We start from the raw sequence: 25392 nt of genomic DNA, 5'->3' as shown, positions 1-25392 counted from the left end.
CAGCAGCCAATCAGAAGGAGGGCAGTCAGAGGCACAAGGTGTTTTCAATGAACTCATCAACTAGCTGGGTGAGGTCAAGCCTCCAAGAGTAGAACCTGTAGACAATACATGTACATACTACACACCCACATATAAGTACATGTCATGATATGTACTTGGCAACACAGAGAGGCTAATGCTAACAAGGACCACAAGGATGAGAGTTGTACTCACATAGGACTCTGTGCAGAAGACATGACAAAAAAACAAATAAATAAAAAAGAAACACATGTCTCGTTAAGTCTTAATGAGGGACTAGTCACCTTGGCTACACACACCTGATGCCACTCATTGTTAAGCCTGGAGTCAGTGTGCAAAGCCTTTAGTTAATCCTGTGTTCCACTGGGAAACAATGGCCACTGAAACTATGTTGTGAATACAGACACAATCTAAAGTAGAAAAACTACTTAGAGAGTAAATATACGGTTGTGATCTCTCAGTTGTATGTGTTTAGAGAGGACTATCCACAGTGTCTGACCCTGTAGGTGTTTCTGCATAATGAGTCAGAGTAAGACTGAGACAGAGGAGCTCTGGGGATGATGCAGTGCCTGGCGTTAAGTGTGACTTGGGACTTTAATTTCCCTGGTAAAATGAGGTGATTAAATATACATATGCTTGCACGGACCGGGGACACCAGCAGCTTGGCTACCCTCTGAAAAGACTGCCTTGCAAGCAAGCGGCTTGGAGGATCTACCTACACTGTAAAAAGTGCAGTAGTAGTTGGAATAATGTGGTGTTTTGGTGAGTCCCATACAGTTTTCTGCTTTCGTTGCGGATTATAATTTGAAATTACATCTCATTCTCTTTACCTGCTCCCCTTATTGCAGTAAAAGCATGTCGGAAAGTTAAGTCTAATGCAAGACAAAATTATTCTTCATCCAGAGTTTTCAATCCATGCTTGTTCGTCACAAAGAAAAGAAACAGGAAATATGTTTTTTTCTTGTAAAATACAAATGGCTGATCAAAGATATCATGCGAGTGATGTGACAAATGTTGTGGCTCAAACCTTTTAGAAGCCATCTGAGTTCATAATACAACCTGGTTTGACTATGACTATATCACTGAGATGAAAATAGGCACCTGTAGAATACGATCTCCTTCCTTGATGCGTCCATCTCTGGCTGCTATACTGTTCGGCTCCACCTGCACAAAAGAACATGAAAATCAATGCTGACAACCGGTCATTGTGAATCTCTGATGTGCCGCTCTCACCACTGCTCTCGTCTCTGCTGTCACGAATAAAAGTCTGCTTTTTTCATAAAAAGAAGATGCTTATTTTCTTGCTGACAACCTTGTATTTTTCATATGATACAGGCGGGTTTTCACAGGTTCTTGTGCTGGTGCTTCTCATTCATCTGAAGTTTAGTAGCTCGTGACACTGACTGTGGTAGCATGTAAGTCCTTGACATCATACAAAAGAGCATGCGAGTTATAAATGAAGCATGAGGTAAAGACCACGAGAGACGGTGGAGAAAAGACAATACAAGTCCCAAGTGTTTATGGCACAGACGTAGTTCCATTCCGGTTGAACGAATCAACACCTCGCAATTTTCAAAATGCATCCCAGCGGATGTGCAACAACACAACAAACCCTCAATAATCATTTCATAAACTTTGTTGTTCTTGCATTGAAGATCAAGAGATAGAAACAGTACATATGGGGAAAAAAAAAACCTTGGTGGAAATAAAGAGAAAAAAATCTTCCAAAACTCGCACCGATACTATCCATAAATACATTTTAATGAGGGAAATTAGCATTTCTATCCTTTTTATCAAACATACAAAAATAGATACGTTCTGTCAGTGGGAAACTGCTTTCACAATCTGTTGAGGTTCAGCAGGTGTTGGATGTTGCTTCTGGTTTTGTTTTCACATTCTTGGTTCAAGGAGAACAGGCGGAAAAATTACTAAAGTAGCTACCAGTTGCATTTTATTTTACAATCCACTAATGTATTAGATTAATTACGGAATTGATAATTGAAAGAATGCAGATAATGAAAGCATGAGGGACGAGTCCTGTGCAAAGCACCATAAGCAATTTGTGGTTATTCTGAAAAAAATATAGGTTGAGATAGATGAGTTTTAAGTACCCAGATAAAAAAAACAATATAGCAGAACTGTACTGTAAACTACAGTATATTGTTTCCAACTGTTTCCAACCATCAGACGCCATTAGAGTATAATTGTAACAAAGTCTAATCAGGGTTTAACTTTAGGAAATACTACACTTCAGTCTGCAGTACAGTTCTGTTGTAATATGTCCTTAATTACCTTCTAATGAATCTAATAAGGATCTAGTAAGGGTCCAATTATTTATTTATTTCTAGTTTTTGTCTAATTTGATAAGCTTGTTACGTCTTGTTAGTGTATTGTATAATAAAGTGCAACCCATGTATTTTTTAGACATTTATATCTTCATGGATCCTTATAAAAAGCTCTTACTTTCCACAGCCTTGTCTTTTTTTAAATTCATATTGGGATTGAAACTCCACCTGCAGTCAAACTAAACACTTTTCTAATTCAGTTTGTAGCGCATGAAGCCCTCTTAATTCCATATAATTCAATAATTTGTTTTCATTCTGTCTTATCAACAGTTTCGCAAGAGGAAGAATTTTTCTGAGCTAGAAATGATTTGAATTTTAAAAAGAATCTCTGCAATATCTTCCGGCTTTGTTTTGCTTGGTATTCAAAGGGGGTACAGTAAATGGGAGAATGTGTCATTTCACTTACCGTGGCGAAGGGGGAGGAGAAAGGTTGCCGCTCAGAGATAATTAAAACCTTCAATTAAAGCACGCTAAGGGAGGATGAACGAGAATGGCAGGACGGGAATCACATTTCAAACCTGACTTCCTTTTTGGCCATGCGTGGCTCATTCAGAGTTGATATTTTGAACGTTTCTTTTCCTCCCCCTCCTCCCTAAATTCAGTTTGACTTGCTCCCTGCTTCAGGATGTAAAGATGGGAACTCAAATGGGATTTCACACCATCTTTTACTAACTTCCTGCTCCAAAGGAAACTAATAATGTGGCGCTGACTTTGATTTAATGACTGTGCAGCTTTGTCTCTATCAGACTTCATCAGGGAGCGCTTGTTTATACTCCAGTGCTTCTTTATTTTACAGTACAATAAATATCTGTTTTGAAATAGGTAATTGTGTGACAGGAAGAGGCAATTACCATCAAATCTCAAAATGAAAACAGTTAAATGTGGCAACAACACTGTAAAAACAACACATAAAAAAGTTGAGAAAACTCAGGTTTCACTGAATTTCTGAGTTTTAAGTCAAACTCAAATGCTTATGTTTTGAAATAAACTAAACCCAACCTGCAAACCTGCCAATATAATCTTTCATTGAGATAATTTACTTCTTCTTTATATTAACTCAACTTTTTGAGTTTTACAAACCCAAATAGTTCTGTAATTCAAAAATTGAACTTAGTTAAGACCTTGAAAACTTCTCTCAACATTTTTAATTTTCAGCATAAAGGCCTGGTCACACAGGCACAAATTAAGGGGAGTGGTCATGAATTTGAGTATTTTGGCAATGGCCAATCCCTCACATTTGTGTGTGTGTGTGACCAGGCCATAAAAGGACCAGACAACAAGAACATCTGTTGAAATAAAACCTCATTAAATTAATTAATTAAGTTTCTAAAGAAACATGATCAGCATATTAGCAGACTTCCCAGCATGCCTTGTTTAAGAGTTAAAAATCTCGTGGCTGAGACTCTTCTTTTTATTGTTTGAAGACAATAAAAGACAAATATGATGAAAAATCGCTGTGTTCAGTTTAAGACAAGTCATGATTGCTTATCATGAAGACACTATGAACTATGATGACTAGAACTGAATTCAGTCCCTAAACGGAGAAAATGTCAAAGAAATCTAATTAGTTTGTAATGTTCATCAGCGTGACGAAGTTAATTTGACTTGAACATTTGCTTTCAACCATTACAAATTACCTCAACTTGTCTTTTCAAACTCAGTCAACTCAAAATGTGAAAAAGGCAGCCCCAACACAAACTCTTCTTTTAAAAGTTAAAACAAAAGTTTATTGTTATATTGTACCTGGCTGACATAGATGCCAGTGTCCTCCTCGTCGTCAGTCCTGTAGCACAGCGTCAAGCCAAGCTTCTCCTGGCTGTTCTGCCTGCACAGCTCCACCTCCTGTTATAACACAAATAAACCCATAATGTTTCAAACCAAACATGTTTTCCCATGGTGCACCTGTTAGGAGCCTACACTTTCCCCAGCGGATCTGATGGATTCCAAAACCATATCAATTCAAACATGGAGTTTATTCATCTGTTTTACAGAACAGCTGAAATAATAACACCCACAGGAGACGAGGTCCAACCTGATTGTTATGCTCTACACTACTGTTACTAATCACTCTGGGACGGTGTTGTTGTTCTGTAGTCGTGAATTTGCTTTAGGCAAAGTTGATATGTTAACTTTCTACTGCTAACAAACTCATGTCTAACTCTCTCACACACACACACAGAAAGCTTTGCACAGAAATTATACACTTATGAAGACTGATGCATGGTGCATTCACAAGCCTCTAACCCTTAACCTTTAACCTTAACAGCTACATGCCTAACATGAAACACAACCAGTAAGAGAAAAAAAAAAACTCAGGATATAACATATTTTCTAGCTGAATACTTCACATGTTTTAATATAGGAAATTAGTTGAATATTGTTGTTTTATTAGGATAGTTGCAATATAACATGTTTTTGGTTGCCCCAGTCTCTTTCATGTCACAGCTTGTCTTATGTTTCTTCAGTAGGAAGGTCACATACCCAACATTGTATAACTTAAAACTTTAAATAAGTCAACATTGACTTATTGTTGACATCCTGTGTTTATTTAAGCCACCTCCTTTATATGCAGACTTTCTTGTACATTATACCACTCTATTCCTTGCACAGACAACGTATACGCCCATTTTTCAGGTCGGGTATGGTGGGTTTGTTAAAAACAGTTAGCTAAAAGTTCTTTAGAGCAACTGAAGTAAACAATGCCTTTCCTGTTCCACACACTCATTCTTATTCGTTGTTAATATGAATTAGTGCAGCTTTAAGGATGACTAACAAATGAGTTTGGAAAATTATTCTTAGATAGATAAACTTTGAAAACTTAAATAAAGGTCAGGACAAAGCTGCCAGGTCAGGAATGAGACCATCATCTAAGATGTTACTCAGGTAAATGTTTCTGAAATCAAATTATCAGATTATTATTATTATCATCCAGTTGGGAGGAACTTTTCAGTTCCAATCTGGTGTAGTCTTCTTGTTTGCCTAAACAAACTCATAAACTGCTGCAGCTTCGCCTAGATTAAGACCTAGCTGCAGACATCACACCAGAACTGAAAACATACACAATAGAATGTAAAGTGCACGGATAAAATATAGAAACACACACACACGCACACACACACACATAGCCCCAGCATGTGCTCTGTACATCAATGGAATAACAGCCTGTTAGTATCAAACTGAAAGCAGCATGTGGCATCATACAGGGCAGATCTTTGAAGGCTATAGTGGTGGTATTTCACTGGCTGGCCCCCTCCCACAGGAAATTTCTCTAAATTTAGCCCCGACTAGCTGCTGGCTTCTTTTGATCCCTGCTGTGTATAAAGGTAATCACATAAAGATAACTCTGGGGGTAATCTTTATTAACCCCATGCTGCCAAATTCATTTCAGCGCGGTGGAGTTGTGAAAGGAGGGGAGGAGTGGGGTAAAAAGGGGATGAGGACGAGGGTGGGGGGGCGCAAGAATTAAGCCCCGGCCCCCTTTTTTTTTTCCGTCATGGGAAACCTCGATAGCAGAGATTGACAGGGGAAGTAATTAATTTCTGTGGCATTTAACCCCCTGTGCAGACAGCCCTGACCTTCAAAGGTTGGGCTGTGTTAGGAGTTTATAATATAATAACACCATGACTACCGACTTCACCAGTTTAGTTTACTGGTTGATTTGTATGAACCCTGACAGTGGAACAACAGCTGTATACAGTCAGATCAGATAGCACTAACGCCTTAATGTCAGTTCACATTAGGTGGTATGATGGTTTTACTGGATTAGTGTAGCCAGATGTGTGGAGCCGTGGGCGCTGAAACTGTAGAGAGGCTCGATTAGTGATGATTGGATCCTAGTATGAGTCACTATGTGTTTACTTTAAATTAGTTTAAATCACAGCAGTGATGTCCAACTAATTTCACGTGGCTTATAATGCATCGTTAAAACCGACGGGAATTTTTCTTCTTAATTTACAGTGTGTGTTTTCCCAATTTTCAAAGCTTGAGATCACATTTACCAGATGCTACCAGAGAACAGGAGAGCTGGAGACGTATGACAATAGGTGGCGCCTTGCCTTTTTAGAGCCACATTAAACATCTGTTAGTAACATTTCACTGTAATATGCACTTAGCAGTTACGTCATGTTCCATTCAAAAGAAACGACTGCCATGCCTAATGTTCACTGGCTCATTGTTTTCTACTTTGCAGATGATGACATCTTTTCAGCTGCAAGTCTTTAAAGCGTAGTGATGATAATTCAGTGCCCTTGCACACAGTTGAAGACCTCTGGTCCATGCAAACCGATTTGGTGTTACATCAGGGAAGCATGGCCACCGTCAGCCTCAAAGCGAACTATTTGCTGCTCGGGAGGATGACAGCTTTTTAAAGTGTGACAAAAGTAATTTGAATTAGATCAAAGATTATTGATTTTTTTTTTTTTTTTTTTTTTTTTAAATCAGAAAAACTTCGCTATGAACTCGGGTTGTGAATTTTGAAAGATGTGGGCATTGATCAGGCAGGGAGTGTCTAATAAAAGATGGTATTTTTTTTTTTGCAACAGAGCAATTATAGGATTCAGGTTTTTGGTGCTTGGCTCATACGAGACAGTAAAAGCCTGGATGTTTTGCCCTGTGCTGCATTGATTTGGACCATTCTTCATTTACTCGTGTCTCTCCCCCAACATTATGAAAGTAAAAAAATACTCACAGGAGTACCCCTCTTTGAGTTTGTCTCTGCTTGATGTCTTTCTGATTTATTTGATCTTATTTTATACTTGCTTTGACAAAGCTCAATAAAAGTTTTTATTCTTGTACCACCCTCATGCATACCAATTTTTTTTTCTGTTTTCTGTTTTGGGGGATTAAAAAAATCCAGCCTTTGATGTTTGGCACCCGCTGAAGATCCATAATTAAGACATGTTTATTTTGATTAATTTGGCAAACAGCTAACGGGCTGCTCTCTGGCAGACTGCTGCCATTTCATTAACTGCTCTGTGTAACCTGGTGACCAAACAGAGCATTCATTAAAAACCGCCATCATTCAACATTCAACACTTTGCCTGCGATGTAGATATTAATACCCAAAAGGGGTTGCAACCGTTGAGAACATGATTAACTCAGGCAGTCACAGCAGTATTTTGGGGAATTGTGTTGCTATTCCATTGTGAACTTTACTTTTAATTCGAACAATGAAAGCATCCATATATAAAACTGGTAGCACCGAAACTTATTTTCTACATTTAGACTGCATTGCACCAACACAGATAAATTCAATCTACGATTAAGTTTAGCAAATCTAGATTTAAAGTGAGTTAATCCAGGTGTAAAATTGGAAAAATGTCAGTTATTTTAAAAGTTAAACCTCCTTAAGTCTAAGGCTGGAGATATACTTGCTGTTTGACCATGTGTTTGTGCAGAGAACTAGCGGCATAATAAAGCAAGCTGGTTGTCTACATATGTTACTGTAAAACACCACTAGAGGGCACAACAGAGAACTCAGACAATAAATCACCTGTAAAAATTAAAGAAAGAAGAAAAGGAGTTCCACCCTGCATGTACATGGCGGTCTCGAACCTGTTTCCATTTATTTTGACTTGTTTCAACGTCGAGTTCCAAAACTGTCGTCAGCTGTTGTGGCAGGGACGTCTGTCGCTGTGTAGCGGCAACGATAGGTTGTAAAGACAAGGGTAGTTGTGGACTTGTCCAGCGAGCTTGTCTTCAAAACTTTCTTGTTGTTGATGGTGACGTATCTCCAGAGCCCTGATGCTGTCACTGCCTTCTGCCCCTACACTGCCCCATCAGTCAAGTGTGTATGGCACCTTGTGTACGTGTAGCGTTAATTTCTGACGACATGCACAACCGACACTCCAAATGGACGCAGGATACACAAGGCAGACCTCATGCATATGTGAACGCTTGGTTAAAAGCTAGTATATCTCCGCATTAAGTTACTTCTGGAGCGCATTTTAAATTGGAGTTTAAATTTTTGGTGCAACAGAATTAAATGTAATCTAGATTTAGAGTACATAGGTTTAGCTAACAAGATCATTTAAAGTTAAATCATAATTTTATCGGGTTTAAAAATGAATCCTTGTTGATGCAACCCAGCCCTACTGTCTGCTACTTGGCAGTCTTATAGTTTGGCAGAAGTAGCAGGAGTATTATGACAGCAGGAGTACCCATGTGGACAATCAAGTTGGAAGTGAAGCTAAACCTGTCAGAAGTAATGTTCCTGGGAATGGCAGCCCCATTCTGTTTCATCCGAGAGACGGGCCATTCATGTTTCAGTTAGATACACATGGATGGACAGAGGTAAGTGAGGATGGCTGATATGGTGTGTGTTTGTCTGGCGGGTGGGGGGTGGGGGGGTTTGACTGACCTTGTTCTGATACTATTGCTATTACCGCACGCAGACGCCTCCACCCCCGGCTCCCACCCCACACACACACGGGAAACTCTTTCATCCAGATGACGCTCTAAGGTAAGGCCACAGCTGGCAGCAGAGGAATCCTAATGACCCACAATGCAGTTCACTGAACCAGGAAGTGCCTATTAAACCAGGGGGGAACCACTGACGGTAGCAAACGTCACCCATCACTGACACTTAGCGTGACCTCGAGGTCCACAGTCTGAGTGGCATGATGCATATGTTACAGTGGAGACACTTGTGGGGACACACCATTGACTGTATATCACACATACATACCGATTTTATACACCTTCAGCAAACATCACTGAAGCCTAAGCCAGTTGTGTTTGTCACTGAAGCTTCTAGCGCCTGAGCTGAGTGAAACATCTAAGTATTGTATGGACTGGCATGAAATTTGGTTCAGTTATTCATGGTCCCCAGTGAATGAACCATGCTGACATTTCTACAGGTGCTATCATCAGTTAAACCATTTTATTTGTCTAATATTTTGGTTTATGTCTTAATAACTTGAAAACAAATTGATGGGCACCAGTACTTCAATAATTACCACCATTTATAATGTTAATAAATCTGCTACTGTTATAACAAAGGGTCACATGCAAGTATTTTAGGTTTTAGATATCAGGTCATATATTAAACATTAAACCTAAAAAAGACATCCTCATCTTCAAAATCTGTGTGCTTAGTACAGGACAACAGAAGTGTAGGTTTCAGTATATGGTATATATTGATAAATTCTATAAGTGAAATGCAGTTTTTATGATTGCTGTATTGTAAAGAAGTAGAAAATGTCCCCTTTCAAATCAGCAATGTGTGAATTAATCACATTAACAATCCTCTGTAAAAGCCTATTTAGAACTGAGGTTTACTTTTATTAGTTACGTACAGTATTTTGAGTCCTGTCTGCCATAAAATGGACTAAAGTCTAGAAATACACACTGACTGATTAAATAAATAGGCTACTACTGTGCTGTAAAACCCGCCACACCTTTGTACTGAATAAAATGTATTAATCAGTGCAAGGTCATAACATTCTGTAACTCTGCTCACCCAAACCTGGAAACTACTTTTTAACAACCATTTTATTGGTCGTTGATTGAAATCCGCCCAAATCCTTTCAGATACCACTGAATGCTTGTTTTTTTTTTCCAACACAACATACCCACAATTTCAGTTCAGCTTGAAGTGGCTGTCTGCAAAGGGGCACAAACCTTTCTGAAGGACATAGCATGAAGAAAGGGAAACTATCAGCTTGTGAATGAAACACAGTAGTAATTCAACAGGGAGGCCTCTCGGAGTGGGGTTCTCTATTGGTACGATTATGAAGAATGGCCTTCCGTCTTAAACCCAGGGACTCTGCTTTGCTACACAAAACAGTCTGAAGAGCAGGTCTAGTTTTCACAAGGGACAGCCAATTTTCTTCTATTATTGCAGAAGACAATTTTTCTTGTATTGTTATGGGACTTGTGAGCCTCATACGTCAGGGCTAGCCTTGGATTATCTCCTGGGATTGTCTATTACTGACTCAACAGTGGCCTCATGTCAGACTCCATCAACAGAAAAAAATTAAGCCTATTCAGTCTAGTTACAATAGCTTGCAAAACTGCAGCCAGAAATAGCTACACAGTTGTGCATTTCCATTACATCCTGGGGCTTCATGTGAGTTTGATGCAGTACTATCACCATTTGACTCTTTATCGGAAATGGCCAAAAACATATCCAAGTACAGCACAACTACTTAAAAGCAAACCCATAAAGCATAGAGATGAAAGACCGTACCTCATACTCATATTCTTCAGTCCTCTCCACCTCTGCTGGGGTATTGGACAGGTACTCCGGACATTCATAAAACTCATGTTCCATGGTGTGGATGGAATGGCAGCTAGAAAAAAATGGAAGAGACAATTACGCCAAAGGCATACCTTGTAGCATTTTCCTGAAAAAAAAAAATTCCAGGGACCCTGCCATTTGCCTGTATTTTCTTATTCTGTCTTTTTTTTGTGTGTTTGAGACATTTCTCAGCTTCAGTCTGTTTGGCAGTGGTGTGTAGCCCCAAGACAACACTCTTTTCTGTGCTCTCTGTCTGTGAGAGCTGCAGAGACACACACACACACATACACACACACCGGCAGAGCAGACTGAGGATCACTTTGTTTGTATACACGCAAAATCCAGCATTGTTTGGAGGTGAGGATTCACTGCTTTGTTCTCGCTAATGCCACTCTGTCTAATAAATTCACAGATACCTATACCAATATCGGGTATTGGTCCAAAACTGTGCTTATGTACTCATACTCATAAAATTACAGCATTTCCCCCACAAAGATACCACTTTAGGTAAAGTAACTCCTTCACCACAAGCAATTTCATAAAACATTAAATTTTCATCTCAATTTTATGTTGAGAAAGTGTGGAACATCCAACGAAAATAAAACGTCTTTTTAAAGTCAGTGTAAAAATTGTATGCCATTATTAATTACTCATATATGTACTTGGTATCAGCAAGTACCCACTTTGATGCATTTACAAACAATGCTACATATTTTATCTTTAAAGACCATTAATGTGTGTTCCCAAATGTATATGTCATCATGTTTGTTATCTCTAGTTTAAAATGAGATTATGATTGAATGGCTTTGGCCGTCTGAAAATGTTAATTTACCAGTTAAATTAGGCACAAAAATAAAGAAAGTCGGCTGTGTCATGTTAAATGGCTTCCTTAAGAAAAATTAAACAAAACAGTAACCTATAAAATCTTGATCTTTATCATGCAACATAGCTGACCCCTTAAAGCATAGTTATTTTGTATGTTACATTTCTTAACAGTTATCTCATTTTGCAACTAAACCCCGAACAAGCAATGCAGACATCAACCATTCGCCCCATAAAATCCATGACCTCTGTAAATTGTCACCATGATAACTGCCTCTCCATAATCATTGCCCAAGACTGGCAGATTTGTAGTTTTATAGAACAAATTGATTTAATCTGCTGCCCAGAAAAGCCCTATAAATAGCCACAGAATGGACGTAGTGCCAGAAAGCCTGCTCTATCAGCCCATTGGCTTTTAATCGCCCAGCAAAAGCTCCCATTAAAGAAAATGGATGTAACACACAGAAGCAATTATTGCATGCGGGTTCGGCTCTGCATAATGATATCACAGGGACAAGGTACTTAGCTTTGCTGGGGGTTTCCACAGTATGATACAACTGCTTAATAACTACCATGAAATGAAAGAGAACAACAGAGAAGCCTCGGGGACTCTTCATGTTAATTTGGGAGGGAAAGAACTATCTCCTGGTTTCAAATAACAAAATATAGTGTAATCAGTTTCATGTTGGTGTGAATATTAACATTCAGCTAATTTTAGCTGCATGGAAAGCTTAAACTTTGGCTGCCACTGGAAAGTAAGACTGGGGTGCACCAACAAAGATTAATTAATCTAAAATTTGTTCTAAACAGAGATGAGCAAAACCAGGTTTAAAATGAGTAAATCCAGGTTTGAAATGAAGCAGAGCTCTGTTGCAGAATTAAAAAGTAATCTCAGTTTAGTAAATCGAAGTTTAGCGATCTAAAGTGAAATTAACCAGTGGGGAGATGCTTGCCTATCCAACTTTTAATAAAAAACAAAAACAAATTGACTGCTAGGAACTAAAGAGGCGGGGAAACTATTAACTTTAGCTAGCTAGCTAATTTTATTATTTTTCATCTAAAAAAGTAGCCATTTCAAAATGAAACCTCAAGTGTAAGTTTAAAGTAGATCACTTTTTAAATTGGAGTTTAAAGTTTTCACGCAACAGTATTACATTTTCTGGATTTTCACAATAATAATGAATTCTTGTTGGTGTTTGCCCTCACCTGTCAGACAAAAGGAAGGGACAGATGTCAGGGACGGGTGGAGTGGCAGGCCGAAGCTTCGCCAGTGCCATGATGTGCTCGAAGGTGATGTCCGTCTGTGTGCAAACATCCACCACACACACATCCTGCGGCGCGCCGCTGTGGTTGTGTGCAACAGCAGCCGTGGCTCTGGTGGGAGTTCGCCGGAGAACCTGGACAACGATGGGGTCTCGCCTGATGGCCTCCACCACTGCCTCGTCATGGTCGACCTTGGAGAAGTCACGTGCGTTCACCTGGGGGAAGAGGAGACCAAGTCATTACCATACCAAGTGTGGTTAAACTTTTCAAAACACGACAAAACCAATCCGAACATAAAATACTTTACATCTAAAGGCTAAAGAGTGTAGCCTGTTTAGCCTGAAAGTCCCCACAGCAGTTGCAGCTGATGTTAGCACGTCTGCTACCAGCACAGTGAAACTTAGCCCTCCATTGACAGCAAAACTTCATCAGTACCTACAGTGTTAAATGCCCTGGTGACGGACTGACAGGCTACAGGTTGTAAGAATGATTTTTTTTACAGCTGTCTCAATGAGATTACCTGTCTACATAAAGGCTAACTGAAATAAAATACATTTTTGTTGTTACAGAGAAAGTAAAGTACGAAAAAAAGGTAATGTTGGGTACCAGTATCGAATTTCAGGTACCTGTACCGGTTCAAATGTTTATTACTCTATCCTACATGTCAGTCATAATAATTACAATATGTGCTATTTCTGGAAAGAGGAGACTAGTTAATAGAAAGTGAGAGGAGACCTTGAACACTTGTTAAAGATCACAGTGCCTTTTTTTTAACCCTAATTTATCCAAGGATGAAATGGCAGACATACATGTTCTTTTCAGCAACAACCTGTTTCACAGTCACACCTGGGAGTCTCACAGTACCTTTACACATCTCCAGACTTAGGCGCCGAACAGCTTTCAGTGACGCAACTACAAGCTAAGTGCTTTTATAAAGGGCACTTTGGCCGTAATTCTTGATGGAGGGAGCACATTACATATGCTACCTTTTTTTTTTTTACCTACACAGGGCAGTTTCCCATTAGGTTCAGACATTTTAAGTGCTGACCAGCTATTCACAAATGCGCTTCTCTAACCTTTAGGCTACTGCCAAATTTACAGAGACTGTATAATGTACTAGATTGCAGCATTTGCTGAGGAAAGAAATCTGTTTAATGAGCTCATTTTATCTCATTCTGTTTAGAACCAATATTCTACAGTCTAACTCAAATGCATTATTTACATTGCATTCCAACCATTAAGCCCATTAGATGCAGAATAATAATAATACTGATTTAAGAAAATGAGCAGCAGAGTAGGGAGGAGCAGTGCGGGTAGACTTTGTTCTACTGAAAATATCAATCTTAACAAGCAGCGCCTACTTAATTTGTGAGATCAGAAAAGGTTGTGCCACAAGGGAGTGAGTGGAGAAGAGATGTCATACTGACAGCTGTGAGAATACCCACAGCTACAATGTGCTCTCTGACACTTTAAGTTTAACCCAATTAGTCTAACCTCTGCATGCCAAGTTAATTTTCAGCCTGTCACATCCTGAAATTGATTGTTCACATTGATTTTGGACTGTGATTTTGTCACAGCGTTTGTCAAGGGCTTAAAATGTGGTAGCATATGTCTAATGTCAGCAGCCTTAGTGGGAGAACAAATTAGAAATGTGAAGAGCTACACTGGGAAGTCTCTCTTATACACATAAGCCTTGTGAAGGGGCTCAGTTGCAGCAAAATGGACATGTTAATGGCAGTATGGTACTCTTTTTGTGACGCAATATAGGTCCTCTATACAGATCTCCCCGAACTATCAGCTCACCTTCAAGTGGATGCGTCCATGTAGAGTGTGAATCAAAAATCAAGAGTATGCGTTGATGTCACTTTCTCACTGGGACACACCCCTTAGTTGGACTGAGTGGCAAAACATCCTGAAACACGGCTGCCTTTACAATAGATTATCTGTGCAAATTAAAGACCGCTGGACTCAACAGAGCTCTTTACAATTCACCAAAGACACAGAGGCAGACACTGACATGTCCTGACACTTATTCATGCGTATAAAATTCACTTGGTGGATCGGAAAAGGTCAGAAAGAAAAAGTAAAATATTAACACATCTTTTCTATTACTACAGACTTGAGGTTTTTGTGTACATGCATGTTATGACTGTTTGATGCAGATAAAAGCAGTTGCTGATGTACAGTATACCAGGTGATACAGTCAGTTCTTGGCACGACACTCCTGATGTCTAAGATGATGCAAAAACTTTGATGTCATGGAGGATTCTCCACGAAGCAGGAAGACTGCATAAGGTATGACTATTTAATGAATAATTTAGGCTCATAAAGTCTTCCTGTCTTTACTATATGTGACACCATAGCTTGCTGTCAATTATTTTTGGGTTGTTTTTGTTGATATTAGAAGTGGCTTAAACATTTCTGTTATTTGTGTTTGAGAATGTGTTAATTTTGTGTACACGTTTTGTAAATCCTAGGAAAATTTAGTTATTGTGCTGTTGGCTACAACTCAGGGTACCAGCTCTGGGACGGAGGAGAAGTGGTTGAATTTTATCCATATTTACATCCCTCCCTCCCACAGAATAGTTCTAATGTCCCTGGCCTGCTAGACCTTGCATGGACATGTAAATATGTACCATTATGTCTGATCCACACATGACGGATTTCTTGACATTTTTATTAGTGCAATAAGTTAGAAAACCCAGTCGACATCCTTCTGCCATCTGCAGCTATGATGACAATTAACATATGGCTGCATCGAACTGCGACCTTTCTTGTTATGACATGCTTTTGCCATATAAAAGTTCTCCTCCACACACATTAACTTCACTTTATCGTCCCCTGTGAACCTCCATGCATCCCAGAAAAAGTAAGGAGAAAGTTCCGCGACATTTTTAAGTTGTAATGAGGTCCAGATGGACACATTAATCTCCAATCAGAGGGAATGCTCTGCAAGGCAGGAAGTGATTGTGGGTGTACACCTGCCAGCGTGTTTACCTGCTGTTGTTCCTCTATTCAATCTGCCTGTTGATGAGCTAACTGGGGGCTGATTAATCGCCAGCAGATGTGACAAAGACCAGGGATAATGGCTCAGAACGAGCAGGTTTTAATGCGTGTGTATGTGTTTGTGTGCAACACACATTTTGTACATCATATAGACTGAATTTACGAAGCATTAGGGATGATTAAACTACAAATGAGGAGATAAAGAGAAGCAGACTTGAAAGAGAAGATTCTTTTAGGGCACTGTGACAATTAAAATGTAGAAATATGCTCATTTTCTGCTCTAAGTATGATCTATTTCCCCTGTTATTGTTATATTATTGTTTATTCTTGCAAAGATGGTTTTCCCACAGGGATTGTAGTTTAATTTAGTCATAGCATGGGCTCGTCATTCCTATCTGTAGGCAAGCCTGCATGGGAAACATATATTTGCAGGTGTGATATCTGCACTGAGACGTGTAGGTGTGCGGATTCCATCAATATCAAAGGGTAATTCCATTTTGATTACAAGTTCCCTTTCTCATCGCTCAGCTGCGCTCCTGTGGCCAAGCTGATGGAGAGACAATATCAAGTCATTACATCATCTGATACAACCCGTGAAAGCTCCACAAGAACACTAAAAATAGTCAGAGTTCACGGCAGTCCATGGGGACGGCTGTAATGAACCAACAATCTAGCGTAGCCTTCATATACCTCTCAAGTTAAAGGTTACCATTGCCAATAAAAATGGTTCCCTGTAGCCCTAAACCAAAGCTTCTTGTCTGTCCAAACACTCTCAGTAAAGGTCAAGGTTCAAAGTGGTGTGCTACAGTTTGAGAGGACAGTATATAGGCTACTGTAGCTTGTGTGTGTGTGTGTTTCTACTTTTTGTGTTCAGTGAGCACAGTGTGTTTTCATCGATCCACAGCCTTTACTGAAAATGTCATTTGCTTGTTATCATCACGCTTTGTATGCTTGCTATTATTCTTTGAGATACCAATTGTATGTTTTATGTCCTTTCTATTTATTTGTTCTGGCCTAAAGTGACAGACAGCACTGACGGTACAGTTGGGAAAGAGGGTTAGATACCCAGATACCTTCATTTTATTTTATTGATGTTAAAGAAATATTACATGTAAAATAATGTTGCTGGTCTTAAGACCTTAAGCGTGCTATTAGACAAAAACCAACAAAGAAAATAAATATGGGATGTTGGTATCATGTCAAAGGTACTTTTTTTTTTAGCAAAAGTTAGCTGGTGCTACTTTTTTATCTTCATCATATTTTGGATTTTGATACTGCATAATTTATGTGGTATAACAAACTGAAGTACAGGCTAGGTCATCAAAAATGATTTACAGGAAAAAGTAGATTAATTTACTCAGGTGAGCTAGCTTTAATGGATGCCATACCACGGTTCTGACAGCCCCTTATTCCAAAACCCTAATATGTCGAAAAGTTTCCAATTAAACCAAAAGCCCATTTGTCTAACAGCCTGTTATCTTGAAAATGGGGATGCAGCAATTCTGAAATTTTGAGCTGATACACTGATGTTTTTGTTGCTATTCATTCCCCCATCTCTGCCAAGGAAACAATGAAATCTTCAGATAAAATGTCTCGTCCATTGCTGGTCATACCAGAGTTGTCTCCAGCCAGAGGCTTCTTCTGCAAAACATCAGCTGGGTGTGCTACTGCTGTTTGAGCCCAACCACAAATGTGAGTGCAAAATACTGACCACTACCATCAGTGAATGTCATATTATTTGCTGATAAGCCAGCTGTAGTCAACAATGCAAAACTGGTGCATCTCTACCTGAAAAAATGCCCATTGTTCCAAAGGCCCTTAGCTCTGAAAATACATACTCTCTCTTCAGTTGTTAACCCTAACCTTAACCCATCTAATGACTCCGAAACACTGAAAATTTGTCTGCAGCAGTCCCTTGAAATGTTGTTTAGTGTAAGGCCAGAAAGACAGCCTACTCAGTGATTCAGCACCATGGACAGGGCCAGCAGCCAACTGTACTAACAACTGTAGAGAGCATATATTTATGGAGCAATGGGTTTTTCTTTTAATGGATTTCAGAATAATGGGCCATCGGAGCAGCGGTCCCCCTTTAACTCCACAGCTATCTTTGGAGCCAGAGTGCAATAAATGTGTTTTTTACTTTGTTTTGTAGCTGCTGCTAATTTTTCTACATGCTATTTTCTCTGTTGTTTGGCATTTTTATATTCCCTCAGATTCTGGGCTCAGTTTTGACAAAATAGGTGCATTTTGGCTTTGTAGAGCAGAGTAATGGTGGACAGCCGCCTTCTTTCCTCTCTCCTCTCGCACTGTGAAAAGTCCAGTGGATTGTTTAAACACTCTTTTGATATTTCACTTCCTGACATCACTCTACATAGACTTTTAAGGTCACGCAGAGAGAAAATGGCAAATCTCGGCTACCAGCTTTTAATGTAACATTTTGCTGCCTGTGATGCACCAATTACACACATCATTGGCTGTGAGGGGTTACTAGTGGACCATGGTGTGGAAATGGCTGTTACATGTGTTGAGACAGGGGGTTGAAAGTAGCACAGCGAAAGCCAATCAGTGCCAGGCCCGAGGCTTTCAATATGCTCAAGGGAGGCCCCATGTCAACCTTTAAATGTGTCAGTGGGTGTAATCAGTTGGCCGCTAAGATGGCTAAATGTTGTTTCCACTTTTGAATACAAACAGGAGCGATAAGGAAAGCCAAGAGATAAGAGTTTGTTTGCGTGTGTGTGTTTGTGTGCGTGGGTGTGAATGGGTGTGTTTGCCGCGCAGAGATAAGAGCGAGATGGAAACCACTCAAGCTCACAGCTAAATCTGACAGATATGGTGTCATTGTGAGCCCCACACACACACACACACACACACACACACAATTTAAACATTACATCAGCTCCCGACAGACTTCAAACAGCTTGACAATGTGATTGTTTGCATTAACCGTGTTTGACTGAATAATGGCAATATCTCAGACTGAATACGCTTACAATGGACCGCGAAACAATATGCTGCCGAGGGAGGAGAGACCCCCCTGCCTATTCAAGTCCGACCTCGTCTGCCCCTGAGGAGACTCGGCACTCAGCACCACCAGAAAGCTTTCATCCATGAATCCCCCAGATCATGATTTTTTTTTTGTGAACTTCAGCTGAATACAAGTAAGATTGTTTTTTACGTTCATGGAAATTGGCATATTGTGATGAGTGACGAAGCGCAGGTGGCGTGCTCCAATAATCTGCCATATCTCATTTCTCTCTCTCTCCTTTAGCTGCATTGAGATGATTCAGGAGGCCACCCTCATGTGGCGAGGGCTGTCATAAATGTCTCATTTCAATAATAAAAGTCTCTGACATGCAATATCACCCAGTGCAGCGGAGGCAAAGAAGATGATGGTTTCATAAATTTGAGTGGCAGGCGGTGCAACTGGTGGGCTGTGCTCGGTCAACTGAATCGCATTGACCCTTGCCTCTTGCGGGATGAAAATACCATGATGCCATTGATGCATGTACGACAAGCACCAAGGACGAGCTAGCAAAGCAAAGCAGGTTGAAATGAATCTTATTTCAAACAGTGTCTTTCCAAAACATTGTGCCATACTGTCACTTAAGGAAGCTAATTCAGTTAGCAAGTTGCCCTGCAAGTAGTTTGCTATGCAGTTAGCTACAGTGAGTTGCTCGTCCAGGCGACTTTAAAATTCTAAGTGAGCTAGAAAGTGAAAAACAACTCTGACTCACTGACTGTACAATTACAGCACCTGCCATTTCAAAGGAGACAGAGAATCCCATAGCTTTGTGTAAGATGTGGCTTAGAGAGGAAAATATATAATTCACTACAATTATAGCCAATTTCAAGCTGAGTATGATGACTCTCTGGGGTAAATGACTGCTGTTAGACTGTGATCTGATTCATTTTAGACCATATTTAGCCAGGGAAGATTTGCTGAGCATGTGAGTCCTACGCTAGCAGCATCCCAGTCATTCAGCACTTTTGCAGTGGACCAGACCAGCCACAGTCATCTCATAGTCTTCATTTATGGCTGAATCTCTGACTATTTCATGGCAACCTTAGCATTTATCTTCTCCCTATTACTCGAAATTGGAATGGAGGAGAGACAAAAATGCAAAATCTTGACCTCAGGTAATTCTCCCAAATGTTCCATTTTCCACAGATTGTAAAAGATTCACTTAAGGAATAAAAAACCCTGACTCAACTTTAAAAGTGCATGAGGAATTAGTGAGATTTCACCTCTGTGTTGCATTTTAGCCAGGCCTGTTCGTCTTTTCCAATCAGCGACTGTTCATTATGCATTGTAATGCTCTGCTGTTTTACATTTCTGTATCGCACCAATTAATCAAACTGACAAGGTATTTAATGAGAGGCAATTAGAGTGTTAACCAAAATGCAAATCAGATGGAGAGAGAGTGCAAAAGAGGGTGCGAGAGACGTGTGTTTGTGTTGGTAGTGGTGCTGGCAGCTTGGTGCGTGTGTGTGTGTGTGTGTGTGTTTGTGTGTGTGTGTGATAAACTATGGCAACGGGTTCAAGGAGATTTCGCTCAGTGCTTGTATTAGGACCCTTATTCATTGACTAGGGTTCAGCTCTGCACTCTTAGAAGTAAAGATAACTGGAACCATAAAGGGTCCTTCAACTTTCACTTTCTACCAGTTCTACCAAGACCCATCTATAAAACCCTCCATGAGAGGTTCTAAAGAGAACCCTTCCATGGTGTAATAGTTCCACCTAGAAACCTCCCTTGGGGTTCTATCCAGAACCTTTTCACCTGCTAAAAAGAACACACCCAGGGGCTTTACTGAAAGCCTTTTTATATTCCAAGGGTTTTTACCTAGAATCCACCAAGAGGTTCTATCCAGAAACTTTTTTGTAGAACACGCTTAAAGGTTTCATCTAGAACTCATCCAAGAGCCTTTTTTTCCCAAGAGTTTCTACAGAGAACCCTTTTAGATAAAACAGCAAGGGTTTTATCTAGAACCCACCAAAGGAGTCTGACAGAACTGTTTTGTATTCCATAGGGATTACCTAGAACCCACCTAGGGATTTTGTCTGATAACCCTTTTATATTCCCTTAAAACCCTAATTTCTACGAGTGTGTTTATTTGCTCGTCTGCACCCATGATTGCATCTATGTCCACGCCTGCGATTGTGTGTACAAGTTGTAATGAGTGTCCTTCACAGTTTTTCACAGACACGGGCTCCTGCACAACAGGCAAAAACAACCAATTAGTTCCACATGGAGGGGAACGGCATGACAACATGAAACGTGGATTAAATAGCTGCTGTCAAGACGGATGTTAAGTAGCCCGCTCAGGTCAATCCCTCCTGCATCACACGGTATCTGTCTGCAGTAGATTAGCCTGGGTTTTCTCTTGGAAAAGCTCTTCATAGCGTTTGCTTGTTTTAGCTTTTAGATCCTTGCTTCAGAGGGAGCGTTAAAAGTTAAAAATGTATGAACTTTTAGCAACACAGTGGCGTGCTTCAAATGGTTTTGCAGCAACAGCGGAGAGCAGCTTCCCACATGTCCCTGTTCAATAAAATCTGCTAAAAGTAACAGGCCGGTGTCCTGTCCTTCAACTGGTTATCCTGCATCCAAGCATCATCATGAAGCATCCGCACTGCTGAAGTGTCCTTGAACAAAATCGACTTTGCTGCTCTACAGCTGATCATACTCTTACCTCTCTATGGAGGGATAGAACAAAAGATTTCATACGTTTCCCAGAATCACTTAAGACAATCTTCACACAGTGTCATTTTGTGTCATCGCACTAAAAAATGTAGACCCGATGCTGCTGGCTGGCTTCTAACGTTTTCTAGTGTGATTTGGCCAAAATACAAAATGAACAGTTTGCTGTTCTGACCTTGTAAACATGCAAAGGTAGGAGATAGTAAACAATGGTTGAAATCCCTTTGTTATGTTAAGTCATTCATATTTTATGCTGCCTTCAAATGAGTTTAGGAGTTGTGCCATGTTTGCTGATGTTTTCAGAAATGTCTGAGGCCATGGAATTTGATTTTTCAGTGGATGGTAAGTTCTTATATTGTAATTTTAGTTATACAGGGTTTTTCTTTGTTATTCCCAACTATTATTTTCATTATGTCTTTGCATTTCCTGCATTATGGTACCAGCTCACTATGCTTGCTAAATTGTTAGCCTCAGTGGTTCCTAGACGCTAACAGTTTTAGTATTATGTTGCCTGAGAGCTGTAAGTCATCAATACATGGACGTAGTTTGAAGATGTTGTAAAGTAGCGTGGGATCATGGGAGTTTTAAACTACCACCATAGCTGATGAAAATCTATCTGACATGACTCAGGCAGAAATCATGTTTACAGACGAGGTAATATTGAAGTTTAAGTCAAGTTATGTTTTGTCACATGCGCCAACTTCCTTCCTCACTCTCTGACATATCCAACGTATTCCGATTTTTAAATCAGCAATAAAACACTGATTTCTCTGTGTTTGAACATTGTTGGAAACATTTCTGGAGGACTAAAAGGCCCATTTACCCCTTTCAGATAGTCCTGGCTTTAACACTACAATTGCTACTATTTTCTCCTTCCTACATGTTTAATGGTGCACAAGGTGAATTAAGTTGGACACCATTTCTTAAAATATGCAACAAAAATATGTTTGCTGCTGATATTTTATGGCAGCATGTTGATCTAATTATATTAGTAAGCTACTTTTATGTCTCTCATTCTTCTTTATGTGGGGTGTTTTTTCTTTGTCTTACTGTCAAAGTGTTTCTCTCCCTTTTTGTCTGTCATTGTCACTGTAAGTCAGCCCATTTCATTTAGATTCAGTGGGTAAAAAGCCTGTATTTTGCCAAAGCACTCTAAAAGCAGACAGCACACCGCTTTCTATTTCTACCTATGTGTTTTTGGTGTGTGTCTCAAGGGTTTTCTCCTCTGTCGCTCTTCACATGTCTGTCTTTCCCCACCCCGCCTAACAACACCAGCGGTAGAGAGACACGCACGCAGACATCAGAGACTGTTGACTTGTGACTGTCATTCCAAGCAGCCATTTCTGATGTAAGTGGGGGGAAATCAAAGGTTATCATCTGTCAGTGAACGCATTAAGAACCATCTCATTTCCTGCTCTTTGTACCACTTCCATATTCAAGGCGGGCTTCCTTTCAATTAGGTTTCATGAATACAGCTACTTCCCACTGGTAAAACCTTGGAATGAAACATGATTTGTCTTGTATTCTGCTTTTTGGAATCACAATATGGGTATTTTCATTTATTCATAAGACAACCTCAGCACCGTGTGAGAAGAAAAACAACCTCCAGTTGCATTTTATTTTACAGTACACTAATAAGACATAACAAGCTGTACTTTGCATTTAATTAGACAAATAATATGTTCTTTATCAGACAGTATTACACCTTTTAATAGACTTTAATACAGTTTAATTAGGGACACAGAACTGTTCTGCAAATTAAAGCGAAATTACATATCTGGTACTTGAGACGCCCCTTTGGCCAAGACTGATGCCTGCTTCTTTGATCAAATCACATAATCTGCCGACAATGCAGTCTCCCATTGCTACAATATTCCCCTACCTCCATTATTTTAACCTTTACCTGGTAGATCTGGTTCACATATTGCTTTTAAATGGGGAAGAAGGAGATATGTGATTTCATATAATAGTAAGGGTCTAACAGTGGTAAATACACTTTAATAACAGACATGTTGCAACAGAACTGTACTGTAATCTACTCTATAGGAAAGTCAAATAAGGGGCTAATAAAGGGTCTAATGCTGCCTACTAAAGAATATATTGTTTCTATTTTTTTGTCTAATACAAATTATGGCTTGCTCTGTATATTTAGTGTTCTGTAAAATATAGTGCAACCCAAGCTCTTACTGTATTATCACTGAGGTAACTGAAAGCATATGATCTCCACTTAAAACATTTTTGTGTCTAATTTGCACCACAGCTTGCTTTCAGACAAAACAACCAAAAACACAATGGCAAAAGTGAAGAGGTTTGCTTCACACTGCCTAGTTTAATCCACAATCTTATTCAGCATCGACTGTAGCCTGGCAGTTTTCTTCATTTTCTTTCATGAGATGACTAATGCCCTCTGTGTGGTGGGCTCATTCATCATGGCAGGGCCAGTGTGTCTGTGTTTAACTAATAGGCTCTGTGTCCTCAAGCAGCCACCGATGGCACGGGTTATGACAAACTGCATCAACAAGACATTCATTACCCTCAACATCCTAGCAACCAAATCACAATTACCGCAATCCACCACGAGTGAGCATCCAGCCCCACTGCCACACTCCTATTCCTCGCACGCCATGTCGCCAATGCATAAATTAGCCTTCTTTTGTCACATTGGGGGGTTGGTGGGTTGAGAATTAGCTCCGTTTGTTTTGCTCGTGATGAGACGGGGCGCACTGATGGCAGATGACTGCAAAAAACTTCTTTTACTGACAAATCAATAGACGTCGCTTTCATTTTCTCTCTGGGTGCATCCGTACATATGAATGTGTTTGTGTGTCTGGGGATTCACCAAATGTGTTTGTGTGTACATTTTACGCATGTATGCCTGTATATGTGTGTGTGCATCCATGCAGATACTTGTCTTGACTGACTAATGTACTTGGCCTGCGCTGTAGCAGGACTCTATTGTTGCACTGTGTCCTCCCCACAGTCATTAGATCGCCATTAATCTCTCATCTGCCATTAAAACAACAGCTAGTGAGCTGGGCTGAACAATGCAGTGGCCCTTCCTCCAGCCCCTTGACACATACTAGCAATGAGTTTGAATTAGGCTCTCGGGGGTCACCGATTAGACCCTCATAATTCATCCAGACGGCTGAGTTCACAAAGAGGTTATGTGTTCCTCTTCTATATGGGAAATCTGAACAACACATTCTCCATCCAAGCATGTCTGACTGACTGGTGATATTCTATATTTCTACATTGTCAACAAATCCCATTAAAAGACGAAAACCAACAATGAATTGATGCTACTTGTGCAGTAGACCTGACCTAGCTTATTGCTATGCGACGTACACCTCCAAAAAACGTGTTAAAACACATCAGTGAGCCACTAAGTGACTAATTCTTTCATTGCCAAGGACCTGGCCACTGAATTTTATTGTGAGTTCATCCAACAAGCATAATTCTGCTGAATAGAAGCCAGTGGACCAGATGCTTATCAGTCTGCTGCTGAATATAATATGGTCCCCAACAAATTCAGCACTTTCTCCTGTTTGAGTGATGTTTCATAAAAACTGCAGCGCCTAGCCATCTTAAGATACCCTGCTATACACTTGTGATCATAATGGTAAACTAGCTGGCACAACCGTTAACCATTATGACTAGTAACGTAACAACAACGTACCATCAAGGTTCTGACTTGATACCGTGTATTAAGTCATTGTATCCCTGAATGAGTATAATTAGCCGCTCTTCCATGTTCAGTTTAGCTGACCTTTCAACTGGATGTTGTGACATCCTTGGGCAGAGAAGGTGACGCAAGTCCTGCAGAACTGATTGGTAAATTCTTGTGACTTGGCCTGCGGTATGTGTACTGCATTTGAAAAAAGTTGAGTTCCCCCCCCCCCCCCTCTGTTTTGAGTGTGCTTGTCATGCGTCTTCATTTATAATAATGTGCACATGCAAAAGACAGAACATCTGAACATCCCTTCAGGAAATGATCAGGCATTTT

The 25392-nt window shown here is 40.0% G+C and overlaps 1 protein-coding gene across 1 annotated transcript in view; it reads right to left on the bottom strand.

Annotated features, from left to right (window-relative positions):
* The window catches only part of pdzrn4 (PDZ domain containing ring finger 4), a 44983-nt gene that overhangs the window by 5723 nt on the left and 13868 nt on the right, over positions 1-25392 (bottom strand). The window contains exons 2-5 of the mRNA XM_084711316.1: positions 12631-12902; positions 10552-10654; positions 4107-4205; positions 1120-1182 (exon numbers count right to left, since the gene is read on the bottom strand). Of these exons, the coding sequence (XP_084567442.1) occupies positions 1120-1182; positions 4107-4205; positions 10552-10654; positions 12631-12902 (537 nt within the window). The remainder of the gene's footprint in view (positions 1-1119; positions 1183-4106; positions 4206-10551; positions 10655-12630; positions 12903-25392) is intronic.

Source organism: Lutjanus erythropterus, chromosome 22, assembly GCF_056507025.1.
Source record: "Lutjanus erythropterus isolate fLutEry1 chromosome 22, fLutEry1.hap2, whole genome shotgun sequence".
NCBI lineage: Eukaryota > Metazoa > Chordata > Actinopteri > Lutjaniformes > Lutjanidae > Lutjanus > Lutjanus erythropterus.
The sequence above is the reverse complement of the archived record's forward strand: the minus strand, read 5'-3'. Positions and strand labels throughout refer to the sequence as shown.